At 36.7% G+C, this 17361-nt stretch overlaps 1 protein-coding gene across 1 annotated transcript in view; it reads left to right on the forward strand.

Moving 5' to 3' along the window:
* The window catches only part of LOC134540217 (nuclear pore complex protein Nup205), a 279586-nt gene that overhangs the window by 148012 nt on the left and 114213 nt on the right, over positions 1 to 17361 (forward strand). Inside the window, exons 20-23 of the mRNA XM_063382820.1 lie at positions 3088 to 3279; positions 5409 to 5545; positions 10468 to 10614; positions 12721 to 12903. Coding sequence (XP_063238890.1) covers positions 3088 to 3279; positions 5409 to 5545; positions 10468 to 10614; positions 12721 to 12903 — 659 coding nt within the window. The remainder of the gene's footprint in view (positions 1 to 3087; positions 3280 to 5408; positions 5546 to 10467; positions 10615 to 12720; positions 12904 to 17361) is intronic.

Here is a 17361-nt window from a genome sequence, read left to right on the forward strand (position 1 = left end):
ATTGTGCTACGTATGCCCGGCCGCCCAGCCGGCGCCGGCTGGCGAGTAACGTGACTTGCTGGGCTGGCATATGTGTCAAGAACGCAAGTACAGATTTCCATTGTAAAAAAGGAGGGTGTTAATATGCGTATTTTAATCTCGAAGTAAGATGACTATGAATGTAAAATGTATGAAGCTACTTTGTAAGATAAGAAGATTAAGGATATATTAGATGTAAAACAACTCACATCTCAAATTTTATTAATACATAACTATATAAAAATGTCCAACCACATAATATGTGTGTGTGAATTAAGGAAAACATATCATTTCAACCTTGTGAAATATTACAATTTTTGATCTGAAACAATTTCATCCTAAATAACAATGTTATTTACTTAATGATTTTGTTTTGGAAAAAAATTCTTAATTTATTTTTACTTAGAGATTTTGTTTTAGGGGGAAAAAAATTCAATTGTTTAGTTAGTTTTCCAAATATGCCTATTGGATATTCTGTTTAAAGCAAATTACTTGTGTTGATATTACTTATTTTGTATCTAATAACAGTTTTTTTTATAATATTAGTAACAAATTTTGGAGGTAAACCTTAACAAAGAATTTTTTTTGTTGTTTTTCACTTCTAACAATTGTTCTCAATTTTTACTTCTTTAAAGAATAAGTATTCATACAAACCTAAATACCATACTTTATTTAGCCACGAACAACTGTTGTTAGCAAATACCAGGTATATGCTTGCAACTAACTACAGTAGAATCTCATTACTAAGTACTTACAGGGACCTTAATTGTTTGTACTTGTACTGAAAGTACATAGGTAGTACTGAAAAACAAATACATATCATCATTATAAAGAGAAAAATCATAAAATAATCATAAATAGCAATATTATAAGATACAACATTATCATTTGGCGAATATCTGACATCAGTTTAAATACTAATGTTTCTGCATAACTTAAGTTTATTTTTAAAAAAAAAAAAATCTGTTGTTTCAGTTTGTTTTTGAGTTTGAATGATGCTCTGTTGAACAAAATGTTCTTTGATATAGAAAGATTTTATGATCTCTTCTGGAACCTTTTTGTGTTGAGAGATGATTTGTTTAGTTTTTCTAATCTCGGAATAGCTTCTGTAGCTGTCACAGGCGGATCCTCACAGTCATAATCATCATCTGATTCAGCTTTTGATGATTGTAATCGAATGAAGTGACTAATAATTCTGCTGTCAGTCAACACTGGTGTTATTTCTGTTTCATTATCCACAGAAACATTGTCTGTTAAAGAAACAGCATCAAAATGCATGGAGGCCGACACTTCTTGCCATACTTCAGGGTCAATGTCATTGCTTTCACATGTTTGTGCTGTAGTGTGGCTTGCATCCTGGTCAAATGAAGTTGTAGTGAGCTTGTCAGTGTTACAGTTTACAATGCCAGACTTTCTCCAGCAATTGGCAATAGTTTCTTGTTTAACATTCAACCATCCATCAATCAGCATCTCAATTCCCTGACAAACATTGATTTTGGTGGGCACTTTCAACCTAACGTTGATGAGCAATCTCTTAACAAGACATTTTCAAAAATGTACCTTGGCATCCTGAATAATGCCTTGATCAAGGTTCTGCAACTGAGATGTGCAATGTCGTGACAGAAACATCATTTTGATGTTTTCCAGTCGAACATCAACACTGTGTGCTGCGCAGTTGTCTATTAACAAAATAATTTTTCTCCCTTCTTTTGTCATATCCATATCGGTTTGCACCAGCCAATTTGAGAAGCGTTCTCTCTTCATTCATTAACGGGTGTTACTATCATAATTCGCAGGAAGACAAACTCTCTTGAAGCACCTGGCAGTCATAAGTTTACCAATGATAAATGGACTCCATTTTTTTTTGTTCTTGTGGCATTGCAAAGCAACACAGACAACCTTTCCTTTGCTTTTTATTTTCCAGTGCATTTTTCACCTTTATATGCCTTTGTCCTGTTAGGCAGAAGCTTGTAAAAAAAAGAGGCATTTTCATCAGCATTGAAAATATTCTGTCATGAATTCGACTTAAAAATACTCTTCAGCTTTTCTTCCTTCTACTGGTTTACTGCCTCTGTGTCTGCATCTTTATCCTCCCCATACACAATCTTCCATGATATACCATGTCATTCCTGAAAGTGGTGCAACCACCCAGAACTGGCTTGGAAGTTTTTGATGTCCATAAGAAGTTTTTGATGTCCATAAGCAATGCAAACTGTTTTACTTTAACTAGTAACATTGGACCATTTGTTCAAAGCATCTTTGAGACATTGGTGATCACCGGAACAAAGCCTTTTTCGGTCACAGCCAAACAAAGATTCTTCATGCATTTTTTCAATTTTTGCCCTGTCTTTAATAATTGGATTTATGGTCGTCGCCACAATGCCATATGTCTTCGCAACTGCGACCTGCTTTATTTCTTTGTCCAGTTCTCTGAGCATTTGCACCTTTTTCTTAAGCATGAATTGCTTTAGTTTCTTTTTATCTCCAGGATTGCCCATTTTAGTACAAATACAATGAGGTGTCTAAGAAATTTTATGTGAAAATAAATTCAAAACAATAAGAATCACGTCACGGACTTCAAACAATACATTAGCGTGACACTTTCCTCTGAATTAATACACTTTTATCATGAAATTCAGTATTTTGATGTATCAAATGGAGTTGTGTTGTTCAAGTCACATATTAAGTACATTAATCTATGGTATTGTGCGCAAACATTTGTTTGTTTTGAGATCTTAGAGTTTAGAAGTTACGTTGCAGTGGTATTATTGATTTCTGTTTTTTTTTTTCTATAACTTTAATCATTTAGTTGGAAATTTATTTACCTGTTAAAGTAAATTTTGGTGTAACAATGCCACGCTAGTAGTGAAATTTATACGTTATAGTGAAAATTATGATACTTTAAATTGAAACAATTTTGCATTAATAATATAAAATTTTATGCGGGATTTAAAAAAAATAAAGTTGAAGTGAAAAGTATGTTGTAGTGAGGTATGTTGTACCGGTATTCTACTGTAAACGGTGCATATGTTCATGTAACGAACACTCTGCTGCATGAATGCTTTGCAGTGAAAGAGCTGAGCCAGATGTCGTGGCTACTAAAGACTGTCGCGGTGGAACTGAAGGTGACTGCGAGGAAGCGACAGCAGTCTCACCTGTCAGCTCTGGTGCAGCAGCTCGTGCTGAAGCCAGAAGCTATCGCCGAGGCCACCAGTGCTCGTGCCTCCTTCCTGCGCTCCATCGACGTGGCCTCAGAGACCGGTGAGATCTACGTTTATTTGTGAATCAAGCATACGTAGCAAAAAGATTATATGGTAAATTTCGATACCGCAAAGTATGTCAGTAAAACCATAATGCCAAAATGTAAGTCAATGCACCATTTAGCTTCGAAATGTAACTAAAAACATAAAATCAATCTGCAAATTGATAAAACTTGAGAGGAATTATAAATACCGTGTTTTCTCACATAATCGTCGCAGATTTTATTCTAAAATCATGTTTGAAAAGTAGGGTTGCGACCATTGTGCGGAAAAAAAATTTTTGTTAGATAAAGTTATTCATAAAAACAAACCGTTCATGGAAAGTACGTTTATTTAAAAAAAAGGCAGAGTTAACAAGAGCACGCCAAACAATCTATATTAATAATTCCTTAAACAAAAACCTTTCTTCACCATTAAAAACTCTAACGCGAACGCAAGCCACTAGAATCTGACGTGAACTAACGTGTCGTAGTACACACTTGCCACGAAAAAATGCATGCTATCAAATGTAGTTAACTCTGCACCTGACAGAGAGCGCACGTTGCATCCAATCGGTGAGATATCGATATTCGACTACGTGCGCGCACTCTATACGGGAAGCAACATAACCAAACATGAATGATGCGCTGGCTACATTTTTATAAGCAGTACGCCGCGGTAACGCAGACAATCAGATAAAGGAAATACCGTTTAAAAAGTTTTTAAAAGAAAATTTACACGCCAAACAACGTCGTATTTTTCTGTTAATTTATTAAGCAAGTGGTAATGACCGAATAAATATTAGATTTCTACTTTAAAATACATCGTTTTATACGGAAAAGTTACCTACACAAAGCATTCGGCATCTACTAGCGGGACCAAAAACATCATGCGACGTTTACGCGAGAAGTTTTTTTTAATCCCAATTTTGACAGCCTAAAATATGGTTGCGACGATCACGCGCGTGCGACGATTCTGCGATAAAACACGGTATGTTATATTTTGTCATGGTAAATTCATTGAATGTACTAATATATTTAGTACAAATTTTATACTACCAAAATGTTTGAACTAAATTTCTATTACATAGTTTTATCTTGAATCTCAGTAACTCGTTTTTACATTAATGACTTTGGCACTGTTTGGTTTTGGCCATGGTTATTGTGAATGCTTTTATCATGTGCACAATGTTTCTATGAATAAAGATAATAAATAAAAATGAAACCATAAAATCTTCTCCCTATGCCTACAGATGATTTGACATATTAAGATGGGGAATTTAAATTTAGTTGGTTTTTTTTTACTGCAGGTGTATAAAACAGCTGCTCTGTACAATAGTGTGTATTTAGTGTTCCATTTTTATGGAATTAATTTGTTTTAAGTCTTTTTCTTCATGATTTTAGTAAAAAAATGTGTTCTCAATTCTTAGTTTTTTTGAATGCCAACGAGAACATTCATGAGGGTTGCCACCTGACATGGAAAATCGGTAAACCTTGAATTAGCCGGGAATTTTTTTTTGTGCCAGGAAAACTGAGAAACCCTTGAATTTTTTTTAGATATTGGTTTTTCTAGCAAATAGAAAAGAGCTTAGATGAAAAATTGCTTGTCTTGCCTACGAACTGCATCACTTATGCCATTTTTGAATTCATATGCCATTTTTGAACGTGGTTCACAGCTTAGTTGATAAACTAATGCCTTGCCGACAAAGTGCGTCATTTACACCACTTTTGAGTGCTGTCAACTGGCAAACACTTTCTGTTGATGTTATAAATGCAATACGTGTTAAGATAATACTATGGGTTGCTGGTGATTAGCCGTAGGAGGAGTAAGTTGCTACTCAATTTCTTTTCTTTCTTCTCTTGTGTTTTTCATATGAGATTTTTAACTATACTTGTAGGCAATAATGAATATTCGCTAGTAGTGAACTTCATAGAATATCTTAGTCAAAGTCGAAGATGGCCTATCATAGCCGATGAACTACTGATCATAAACATCTCTTGCGGCTGAAACTGCCAAAAATTTCCCGCATAAAAATTTGACCCATAAGATGTACTTTGTGCCAGAACTCTCATTCTTACAGTATTGACAGTATTGTCTTTTGTTGGATGTGATAATTTACTAATTTGTTGAATATTTTATTTTTTATTTCAGTGGCCTTGATGGAACCAACTCTGCCTGACAATCGAAAAGTAGAACTAATAGTCCACTTGATCTCTTTTATTGAATTTTCTAAAGAACCAGAAACTTCACCATCATGGGAATTTTTCGACCCAGACCAGATTGAGCAGGTATATGTAGTCATTATTTTTCATATTGTTAGTGATCAAGAACTATTTAGTGTTTAATCTCAAAAATTATGTACAGCTTTTTTTCAAAACTTATTTTGTGTAAATGCAGGTGTTAGAAAAGATGGTATGCATACTAAAAAAAACTGTGGAAATAGAGAGTGAAGTAAAAAGCCTTGAAATAGAATATAGATATTTCTGACTGGTATTTCATTGAAATTACAAATCATTCAATTTATTTTTGTCCATATTAAACAATCTTTGATTATTTTTTTCAACCATCTGTGTTAAATATTTTATTTTAGTTTAAAACTATTTTAAGTGTTCTGTTGAGATGGAAACCTTTTGATTCATCCTGAAATTAGTAGAAGATATCAAATCCCAGCACCAAATTGTGACTAGGTATCCATCTTGATTTTGACTGCCTTTCACACTAGAAAAAAAGGTTTGAAAGGAAGTTTTGTTAGTAGTGTATGATAGTTCCTATAGGCACAATGTATTTCTTATGGCTCCACCTTCGGGATCCCTCGGACATGTTTGGGCGTGTCTGCTGCACGAGATGTCTATTTTCGGGAGGTCATCTGTGCCTCAAATTAGACAGTTTCTTTGGCACCTTTAAGGTTATTTTTTAAACAAGGTGACAAGCCTCATATTTATTTTTTATTTTTTTACTTTCTGTATCTCAAGGAGCCCGTACCATTTAAATTTCAGTCAGTCAGTACAACCGCAGCAGCCAGACGTGTCCCACAGCGCCATGCTGTGCTAGCAGCGCCTCAGAGTTACACTTGCCCACCTGCATGTTACGGAGTGTAATGTATCCCGTCCAGAGCATTGGCAGCATGTTCCTGCATTTGAGCACTCCACTCCTGTCATTGCTGCCGATGTGCAGCGTGGCGGGTTTTGTCAGGCACACGGCTTCCGTTATGGGGCGCCAGAGCAGACACGACGTAGCAAGTCAGTCAGCGCCAGCATTCACCCCGCACCCCTGCTCTCACTGTTTTTTTTGCTGTGCTTCTGGGAACTTGGGGCTGGCCTGATCATTGGTTCCCTCCACCAGCTTCCCCTCCCATGGGTTCGTACCACATCCAGGTTTGCTTCCAGCATGCTACCTTCAATCGTAATCTGTAGAACTAAATTTAAGCCCTTATTACCTAATTCCTCTTCTTCCCGCCAGGGACCGACACATCCCAGATCCTCGTCCCCCAGGCAGAATGCTTTACTGCCATGTGTCTGCGCGGTCCCTACCAGCTCTGTCGTCAATCATATCTTGGTGCTGCCGATTTTGGTTCCACAGTTCAACCACCCAGCCCCACCGTCCTCTTTGGTGGTCCTGTTTTTTCCCCTGCTCCATGTAGCTACACCCCCTCCCACTTCTTTTTTTTTTTTTTTTTTGAGACACTGAAACCCGTACTTTATTTAGGAGTCACAACTACACCTCCCGCAGCAGTCCACCTGCTACTTCCATCGTGTCGTGCAGTGGTCAAAGACACCCACTGATGTTGTCTCAGTACCGCGGCCCGGATTGGACATCTCTCTTTCCAGAGGATGTAGTCCTTAATCTAAGGGATTTCTCCCTACTTTTAACATTTGTTTGAGTTTGTAGTTGGTTCGAATATAGCGTCAGTGTTCTGTTTGACTGTGTTCTGGTACTCTGCGCCCGTGGCAACTTTATTTGTATCCATATAGTGGTAAGTGGAGCTCTCTCAACCGCCTTTTAGCTATCATCTTTCTAAACCTCTCTTCTTGTTCGTTAATGTTACTACATTAACTATGTATCTTTATAAGCATACACCTATCCCTCACTTAGCAGGACTGATTCGTTCCTAAAAATTCTTGTGTTATTGGAAATTGCGTATTCTGAAGCATTAGTTTCCATAAATAGCAAGGCTAATTTACTTTATGTGTTCCAAAATTGTGTAGGAAAATATACTTTACGTGATATAAATGCACTGAATAACACTCAACTATAAATATGTCACACCATTTAGCTTTATATGCCTCCCAACGCACTTTGTATGACAAATACGACACCGCGTAACGGGAGATACATGGTTATGTACTTAATCGTCAGTCGGCTGGCTGACTTGCCTGCCTGGGCGTGACCTTCAACTCACGTCGCGTACCTTTCGAAACCATCCTATACTGACAGTGAAACCGATATTACTGTCCAGATAATTACATTTAAATTTTTCAAATATTAAAACCTTATTCGCGTATCACCACCTGGTTCACATCAGTCATGTCAGGCCAATGATTATTGTTTTCATTGCAACATTCATTTAACAACCTTTTCCACGTGAATTTCTGTTCATTTTACCACCTGGTTCATGCCAATCCTCTCAGGCCAAAGATTATTTTTTTAATTGCAACATTCAATTAACAACCTTTTCCATGTGAATCATCTGTTCATTTCTGATCCAATATCTAATGTCAAATATATTCCAGCTAGTACAACCAACAGCATCAGACTTATATAAACTTTTAGTAAGAGTCCTTTTTTCATATGATTGTACGCACAATTGACTTGCTTAAAACTAAAGTGCGACCAATATAAGCGTGGCCTTCACGACAATATGCACGCTGTAATACTTCTAGTTTTGTCTCAAATGCTTGAACACAATGCATTATGAATAGAGATGGTGATTTATAGCATTTAAAATAATGACATTTAGCATTTTGAATTTGAAATTTAGCATTTTGTAGCATTTAAAAAACACAATTTAGCCAATTCTCTCATTTTACATTACTGAAGAAAAGTATATTTTTAAAAAAGAAACCGTTGCTTGCCGTTTTACCGACTTTTTTCCTTCAACGGACTTCTCAGTGATTTTTTTTTATTTTTATTTATTTATTATTTTTTTTTTTTGCAGTCTGATGTCCCTCAGATTTAATGTGCTTTTCAAGTAAATCTTTTTTTTCCATTCCAGATGGCGATTACATAAATTAAAATTGCGCATTAAAATATTCGTATCACTTTCCTATAACCGTTCACTTTTGTATTCATTTATGCGATTGCGAATGGAAATGAAGTTTCGTCCCATTTTTACCACGAGAAATAACAGTATACAACACATTCACGAGTATGCACGTATTTGTAAACACGCAACATTCCACAGACTACACAAGAACGTGGCTTTCACGTGAAACACAGCCAGAAAATGAGACTTACAATTGTTAGCGCAACGAAGCAGAGATGTCGCAATATGGTGGCCTAAAAACTTGTACTCTGCAAGATGACGGACAATCTTCCAGCTAGTTGTTCTTTGCTTTGTTTACAATTGCGAGGCACGGATGGCCATTCTACATTCAATATTTACAAACAATAGTAGTTTTGAATGACGTGACAATAAGATACTTGTGCTGAATACGCCATAAAATGATGGTTTCTTTTGATACTGAACTGAAACAAAATACAATCGGTAAATAAATTGTGTAGAGTGAAGACGAATCTACGTTTTTTACCTTGATTTCGCATTTATCTCGGAATAGTCTAGATTTAGCATTTTATAGCGGAAAAAATATAATTTAGCATATTTTAGCATCTATTTAGCAAAAACTAAAAATCACCATCCCTAATTATGACTGATCAAGCACGTACAGTTACCGGCAGCTGAATGGGCAGACGTTGCTTTTGTTTGAGTAAATTCCTTGCCACTGGCTAGACTGAGTTCACGGCCCGGTTTAGGACAGGCGACTAAGGTACGGCACGGCGGCATATGCGCAGACGTAAAGACATTTGGTCCAATACACTCCATAGCCACAATTTAACTTGCCATAGCTGATGTTTTTACAACAGACGATAGCGTAGACAGACCTGCGTGTGCATCTCTTTCCTCCTTATTTGGCTAACTGTATCCCACAGCACATCTGTTGTTTACAGAAGTTGAAACAGACTTCGTGGCGTCGTATTCGAGGTGTGTTTTTTTTTTTTTTGCCAAGATTTCGTGCTAAGTGAAATTTAAAGACATGCTATTCAAGACTGGGGTAGTAAAATTCACATCGCGCTAAATGAATCCGCGCAATCTGAAGACGTGCTAAGTGAGGGATAGGTGTACATGGTTCTATCTCTACTATATCCTTATAATCAGATGTAATCAATTTAAGCATACAGGTATAAATATTTTTTATTTAATAAACATTCTATCCTTATATTTTTATAAACATATATTAGTATATAGAATTTAACATTAAATGAGTTTAGTTATATCGTTATATGACTATTAGTATGAAATATACTTATGTATATTACTATAACAATTTTTAATATAAGAAATTTAATATGTCATATACCTATGCCTATCATTATGTATTTATTACTATAAAGTTTGGAGGAAATATTTAATTCATTTCCTTGGGCACACCATTTGAGATGCTAAACCAACATACTATTTTTTTTATTATTATTTGAATTTGGCCCTGTCAACGAGTGCATAAAAAAGATGGGGAGATATGAATTTTAACCAAATGCCATTACTTAGAATATATTCCTTATAATATTCTTTCTCTCCCAACAGTCACTATGGTCTAGTGGTTAACGTCGCAACCTACTACATAATTTGCATCCCCGGGTTCGGGGTGCGCCCGCTGCAAAATAGGTTTTTTTTTTTTTAAATTATGAACTAAGGTGGTTACCGCCACCGGTCGTGACGTCAACAGCAGATGTCACAAGTAGCTGATGAGCTCCCGAAAATAGACATTTGGTGCTGCGGACACGCCCGAATATACCCAGGGGATCCCGAATGTGAAACCACAACCAATGAAGTGCAGAGCTGTAGCCCCATAAGAAATTCATTCCTCCAAATTAACCATTATACACTACTTTTGTCCATAGCCAAACAACAACACTGAAAAAAAAATACTGTTGATGTATCTGAGCTGTAAACATTCAAGAAATGTGCAACAGAGTTAGGTGTGTGTGCTACCAGGTGTTTCTTAAGTGTGAAACCGGCGGCACCTCAAGGCCCAGGCTGGTTGACATCAAGCAGCTGCACCGTGTCCTAATGGACGAGCTGCACCTGGTGCAAGGCACTTCCACAGCCGGACAACGGCAGCTCATACTGCAGGAGATCGAGGTGAATGCAGGAAGCAACAACTACATTCTTACCTTCACCAAAAGACAGATAAGAATACCAGTTTAATGCAGGACATTCTGAAAGAAGATATGCAGGATAAGCTTTCTATGGAATTACGGTAAAATGCGTAAGATGTATAAATGTAAAATGATGAGTTGTAAAGGTGCAAGGGCTGTAACAGGAAAAATATTTGTTATTGCACATGTTTGGGTGGGAAGGAGTTATTTCTCATCAACAAAAATTGGTGAAATGTGCAGTTGTTTAGGATCGTGAATCTACTGCTGTTTCGCTTCCATTTCAAATAAGAAAGGTACTTGCAGTGTCCTCATATTACAAGGATAATCATGAGACAATCAATAACCATAACTGGAGTGTCAATGCACAAGTTATCTCACATAACCATTTTCTTTGATCTTCTCTTTAGACTTGCAATCCCGTGTTGAAAAGAAATGATTTAAATTTTGCAAAATTTGCTGCGCAGTACTGACCTCACTCAAATGTATTACAAACAACAGTGCTTGTCCTTTTGTAGCTTTAAAGTATTACATTTGTAAAGTTCTTCTCCACATTCCAAACATTAGGCCTTTGTGAATACTAGATGTTTGATGTGAAGCGAATATAAAATCAAATGTTTAAAATACTTGCAAATTTGAATCAAATTGTGACTATTGTTCTCATCAAAGCTGTATTAAACTAAATTTATAAAATACAGGATTGAAGTAAAAAAAAAAACTTAACATTTGTTACGTTTGAACCAATTGGGCCCTATATATAACATAAATCAATAAAAATTATGAAATAGCCATGCATAATATTAATATTGAGTTCATAAAAGCAAACATTGTGCCACCTTTTGATTTTTTTAAGAAACCAACTTTATTCAAGCAAATCATATAGAACCAAAGAAAAAAAAAGAATCTTAAGCTTCCAATGTTTTAAAGCTTTGCAAAAATATGTGAAGCTTTACATCAGACTCGAAGCTTCACATCACGACTGAAGCTTCAAAAAAGACCAATAACAAATTTCCAGGCCAATTTAAATCCAACATTAAAAAGAAATTTGATTGATTCAATTTCTCAAAGCTTTCTACACACCTACCAATCATGCATCTACCAATCATGCATGGTAGAGTTTTTAGATAGCTAGGAGGCCTCTGACATGTGTTTTCAGTACATATGTTCTTTGGGTAAAAATAAAATTGAAAATTATAAACTACAAATTTCTGTTTTCGATGTTTACCAAATTATTTTGTTCTCACTTACAAGGAAGCATACTTGCAAGGAGAGAACCACACGTTTATTTGCACAAATATATCCACAGGATTATCTACACACTAGTCCTGTTTTCTTACTATTCGAATTGTGAGCACTTTATTCCTATTTTTCTTACGGAATTACACCATGTTCCGCACGGCATGTAAATGCTAAATGCTCAACCAACTTAACTGGACTAACACAATGTTGCACACATGTACAGTTTATTTGTAAGTTAAGTGCCATCAACTAGCAAAAATTTAAAGCTCGTAAGTACCTATCGTTTTATTTGGTGATGGATCAAATCACATTTTTTTAAATCTTGGATTTTGAGTCTTAAATTGAATCCACCTTCATATCTGAATCCAGGTGACAAGGGACAAAAAAACTAAAATGATCTGCAAGAAATAAAAATTTTAAATATGGTGTTGGAAACATATAAATCTTGAAATGTTCTTTTTATAAAGTCTTCTGAATTAATACCTAACATAATATTTTTACGTAATTACATTTTGAAAACGATAATAGGCTAAGTTACGAAGAAAGCGCAAATAAACCTAGTAGTAAACTTTTGAGTATCTATGTTTTAATATTTGAATTTACTACATTTTCTGCAATATTTTCCTTAAAATCTTTTTCCTTGAACACAAATCTTTTAAATACTAAGAGATTAAATGGTATCTGAAGATTTGTTACTGGACTGGTTGATATTCATTTCAGTGTTTAGTTATGTTGTGTAATACAACCATGTAAGTAATTGAAATATTTGATATGGGCGGAATATGTAATCTGTCCATTGCTGGTTGGTACGCTGTGATGTGGGAATGCCGACACATTTGTGGACTGACCGCAGAGCATCCTGGAGTATGCGGTCGGGTGCAATGCCCGGCTGGCGCGTGTCGCAGCCAGCTTGCAGCTGATGGAGGCCTGGAGCGAGGTGGTGGGCACTCTGTTCGCCGTCACCCCCGCTGACATCCTGCCCTTGGAGCAGCGCACCCAGCTGCTGGTCGAGACGGTCCACAAGCTCCTCTCTGAGGTTCGCTACCGCCACACCGAGCAAGGTCCTAACTTTCAGGAGGACCCATCTATCATGACAGCTAATGCTGATTCCTTTCCTAGTTTTCCAGTTCATATAAAGCCTTAATTTTTGGGTATACATATCATGATTAGAGTCCCGGAAAATTAGCATTTTAAAATGTATATTTTAGAATTTTAAAAATGAAATTTAACATTTTGTAGCAGTTTAAAAAGTGAAATATAGCACTTTGTAGCATTTTGAAAAAACACGATTTTATATATATATATATATTTTTAAAAAAATTTAGAACATGTCACATATCAAAATATAAGAATACCTACTGATAAATGTTAGATAAACAGTATCCAGGTAAATAACATTTTAATAGGTTGACAGAGAATGAATCATTAAATAGTTTTTACATAGTATGTTAAATAACTTTAGCATGTCCAACACATCAATGTAATTTTTTTAAAAAAAAGGGCACATATTTGAATGCATTTGCACGATCGTGAATTGAAACTGTGCCACGTGGCATCATTTTGGTAAATATAATTAGGGATACACCACATTTCACTTGTGGAACACAATTTGCAAAGAAAACTCTGCACCGGAAATACCCGTATAATCTTTCCCCATGAGACACGTGAGGGGTATTGCTGTTGTGAACAGACTGTACCAGTTGACCTTGGCAACTTCCTCTTGCTCACACACACAGGCTGGCTGGGCTCACACTATCTCTCCTCTTTCTAATAATCTCTTACTCACACTAACACACCTAGCAGTACAGTGGAACCTCGCTACTACGAGAGCTGACAATGGCGAGAAAAATCCTCATAACTACGAGTATTCGTAATAACTGAATATATAAGATTTAAGTCAAAGTTAAAATCCTAAACATTCCCAAAATGTCTTAATGTCGCACAATATCTCGTAAACGGTACCTTGTAGTGAAAAAACGCATAGAATAAAAGTTGTAGCAAATTAAATTTCAAATATAAAAGGTGTCTGATTTTTTTTGTATCTGCAACTATTTTTGTTTTAATCGCGAATGAAATGGTCTGACTCTGACCGCGCTCCAAGATGCAGCAAAAAAAAAAAATGCTGTCACCGTCGCCTTGCTTGGTCAGGGAGGGGAGGTACGGGGAGAGGAGAAAGGAAAACAACGTATGGAGGGAGGGTAGGAAGAAGAAAAGGAGGGGAAGGGTAGGGCATCTGCCATCTTCTTTGTTCATTTGTAGAGACACACAAGCCCTCAGACCCAGCAACACACACAAAGGCTGGTTTGTTTTTAGATCTGTCCCCGTCTACTGAAAGCCAGCGCAGTAGAAGGGCAAATAGCCTACGCCATGAGAGAGTGAAGGGGAGAGGGTAGTAGGTCCCGCCCACTTCTTACCCCTCCAAGGGCCGGCTGCTATCTAGTGAGTCAGTCCGCCGGCACCTGCCTACACACACAGCATGCGGTCTGGCGCTTATCAGTCCGTGTTAATACTACGTGAATGTTTTTTCCCCCTAACAGCGGGCGTTTTTTCCTTGTTTGAAGATGCCATTTTAATCACTCTAGCCAGTTTAATTTAGCATGATTTACGTAGTCCAATCGACGGTGCATTACAAAACTGTTGTAACTTCGGAGGTCCTGTAGTATCCCGTACTCGTAATTATGAGGTTCCACTCTATTAGCATTTATCGCAGAAAAACTAATACTTAGCATTTTATAGCATTTATTAAGTCATTTTGCATTTTATCGAGGTTATTTCGCATTTGCGAATTTTCCGGGACTCTAATCATGATAGCTTACTGGATAGATTGTTTATGTAACAGTTACAAACAACAATAAATATGGACTGCCTTACTTACAAGAGGGCACAATGCTACTTTTGTAACATGAAATGAAGAATCTTGTTGCCAACCTTGGTAAAAGAAAAGTCCCGGCTACACAAGCAGTCATAACTATTTTTTTTGCACTTCCACCCACACAATTTACACATCTTAAAACACCTACATTTCAGATTTCACTGAAAACACTTTAAGAGTGGCAAATTATCCACTGTTTAATGTTCTTGACTGACACACTTATTTTTCAAATCTAATTTTTAAAATGTGTTGGTACATTTATTCTATTCCTGCATATAATTTAGCTGCATGTTTTGAAGGGTACTTGTTGCAGATCAGCAAATAACCTCCAACCCACGCATGGATAAACTATAAAAAAGTACCCTCACAAAATATGTACCTGAAAACAAATGACAATGTCCTAAGCTGGATTAGGAATGGCTACTAGAGGTGTGCTATTGTAGGTATAAGCAGAGTTAAATTTTATCTTTACGTCTTCTTTAATTACTATCCTTTCAACTGCAAATAGGTACATTATAAACAGGTACAAATAGTTTCTTTCACAAAATACATAGTTGAATAATTCTGATATAATACTGATAATACTGTATAATACTGATCCTGTAATTGTAACATTCATAACTTGCACAAATTTATAAGCATAACATTAAACTATTATATTTTACATTATCAAGTCCCGCAATCGGACTCTCTCAAAACAAAGCTAGCCAGCTGTGAATGTCAAAAAGAGAAATAGTCAAATAGATACAGCACATTATGCCACAAATGGCCTAACTTGTTAACGTAGACCAGACTAATATAGAACTGGCACAGCATGATACAGTTACTACCAAAAAAAAAGGGAGAAAATATTTGAAATGTTATTTAACCACAAAACCGTACGTACCACGAGACTACTCGACATGGTTACCCTACTGCAGAATGCCAAACGTAATTTCCAAGTGGCAAGCCGAAACAAATAATTTAGAAGAATTTGCATTAAGCTACATAACGATCACCTGACGTTAAGAACAGGGCCACAACCTGTTGGTGCCCAAGCACACAAACCCAAGTTCTGCGAAGAAGCTTACCATGTCGAGAGCTTGCTAGCACCGTACCCCTAACTGACTTAAAGAGTTACAAAAGGAACTACATGCTGCTCAAATGGAAAGTGACCCGACACTGTCAGTGGCTACAGCTGAAAATGCATCGAGACCCAGCGCCAAAAATCCTCGAAAGCAGCGCCCCAGAAGGGGAACCGCGCAAGCGCAGTAAACCAGAAGGGTGGGGGATCAATTGTCAATTGGAATGAGAAGGAATCGTGACGTCTCTAAAGGGTAAAGGAGGGGGAATGGGTAGGAGGGGTGACGACTACGCAGCGCCGAAGTCAAAGTACATGACGTCATTACAGTTTGTAAAAGTGAAATTTTTATCTTCTCATTACTTTATTGTCACGGGGCTAAAAATTGTTATCATTAATTTATTAATTATTTTATTTGTCGGAAACAAAATTTTAATCTTTTCTCTAGTTCGGGACTTGGTTTCCCTCAAGCTCAGATGTTGCAACACCTTTGATGTCATTTGGGTCTCCACGGGGCTGGGAGAGTGCGAGTCTTGCACGTGTTTGTCTGGGGGCGCAGGCGTAACCTCGTTTCAGCCAGGCCAGCTGAAGCTATGTTGTGCTGCGAATCTGGGGAAATTCGGCGCAAGCTGGTTTACCGTTCTTTTGAGGCCAGCTGAGAGCGCAGATTGTGCGCAGTCGCCGTGTGCAGGCGAGTTTCGCAAGCTAGCGGCCAGTTTTCTGACTACTTGAACATCACAGCGGGTTTTAATATTTTTACGTATTTGGAAAACACAGGAAAACTTCCCGTCAGGATGTTTTTCCCGAAGGGGTTTTGGAACCAAGTAATTTGGTTAAAAAGCGACGTGAAATGTTTCTGCGTGGCTGTAATCCTGTGACAGGCTGTTATGCTGCCTGGCCGTGCGTCGTAGGAATGAGGGTTAGGTGAGTGATATGGCGTCTGGATGATGCATCGGTCTTAGTCTTCCGCAACTTATGTTTCTTCGTAGTTAACTTAAAATTCACTTTTGGCATGGTAGTTTCTCTTAAATAATTTTTGAACAATGTTTTACTAAATTTTAATGAAGTCAGAACTAAAGTTTTTTTTTATTTTCTATTATAAACTCTGTAAATCGTATGTATCACGATTCTTTTCTTACATGTTTATGATGACGTTATCGAAATAACTGGGTAATTATTAAAGTCTTTTTCTTGTTAGTGAATGGTCTTGATAATTGTAATACTGAAGTTGCGGAATAACTAATGACGTTTGGCATCACTAGGTGGCATAGAAACTTATGATAAGAATAAATTAAAAATGTTTGTGGGTAGAATAATGTAATCATAATAACTCCTGGTTTACTTAACAGCGACCAAGCGCCAAGCGGCTTATTCCTTTTATTATTGGGTTAACTTTGTTTAGGAGTATTTTCCTCTCCTGTTAAAAGGAAAGCTTGACTGTGTTATTTATTTTTTTTTTGTATGTATGTATGTATTTATTTATTTATTTATTTATTGTAGGGGATGTGGGGATGTGGAAGGTGTCACCTCATTTATTATCACTATTTATTTTCTTAATAAAT

The sequence above is a fragment of the Bacillus rossius genome, chromosome 1, assembly GCF_032445375.1.
Source record: "Bacillus rossius redtenbacheri isolate Brsri chromosome 1, Brsri_v3, whole genome shotgun sequence".
NCBI classification, from domain to species: domain Eukaryota; kingdom Metazoa; phylum Arthropoda; class Insecta; order Phasmatodea; family Bacillidae; genus Bacillus; species Bacillus rossius.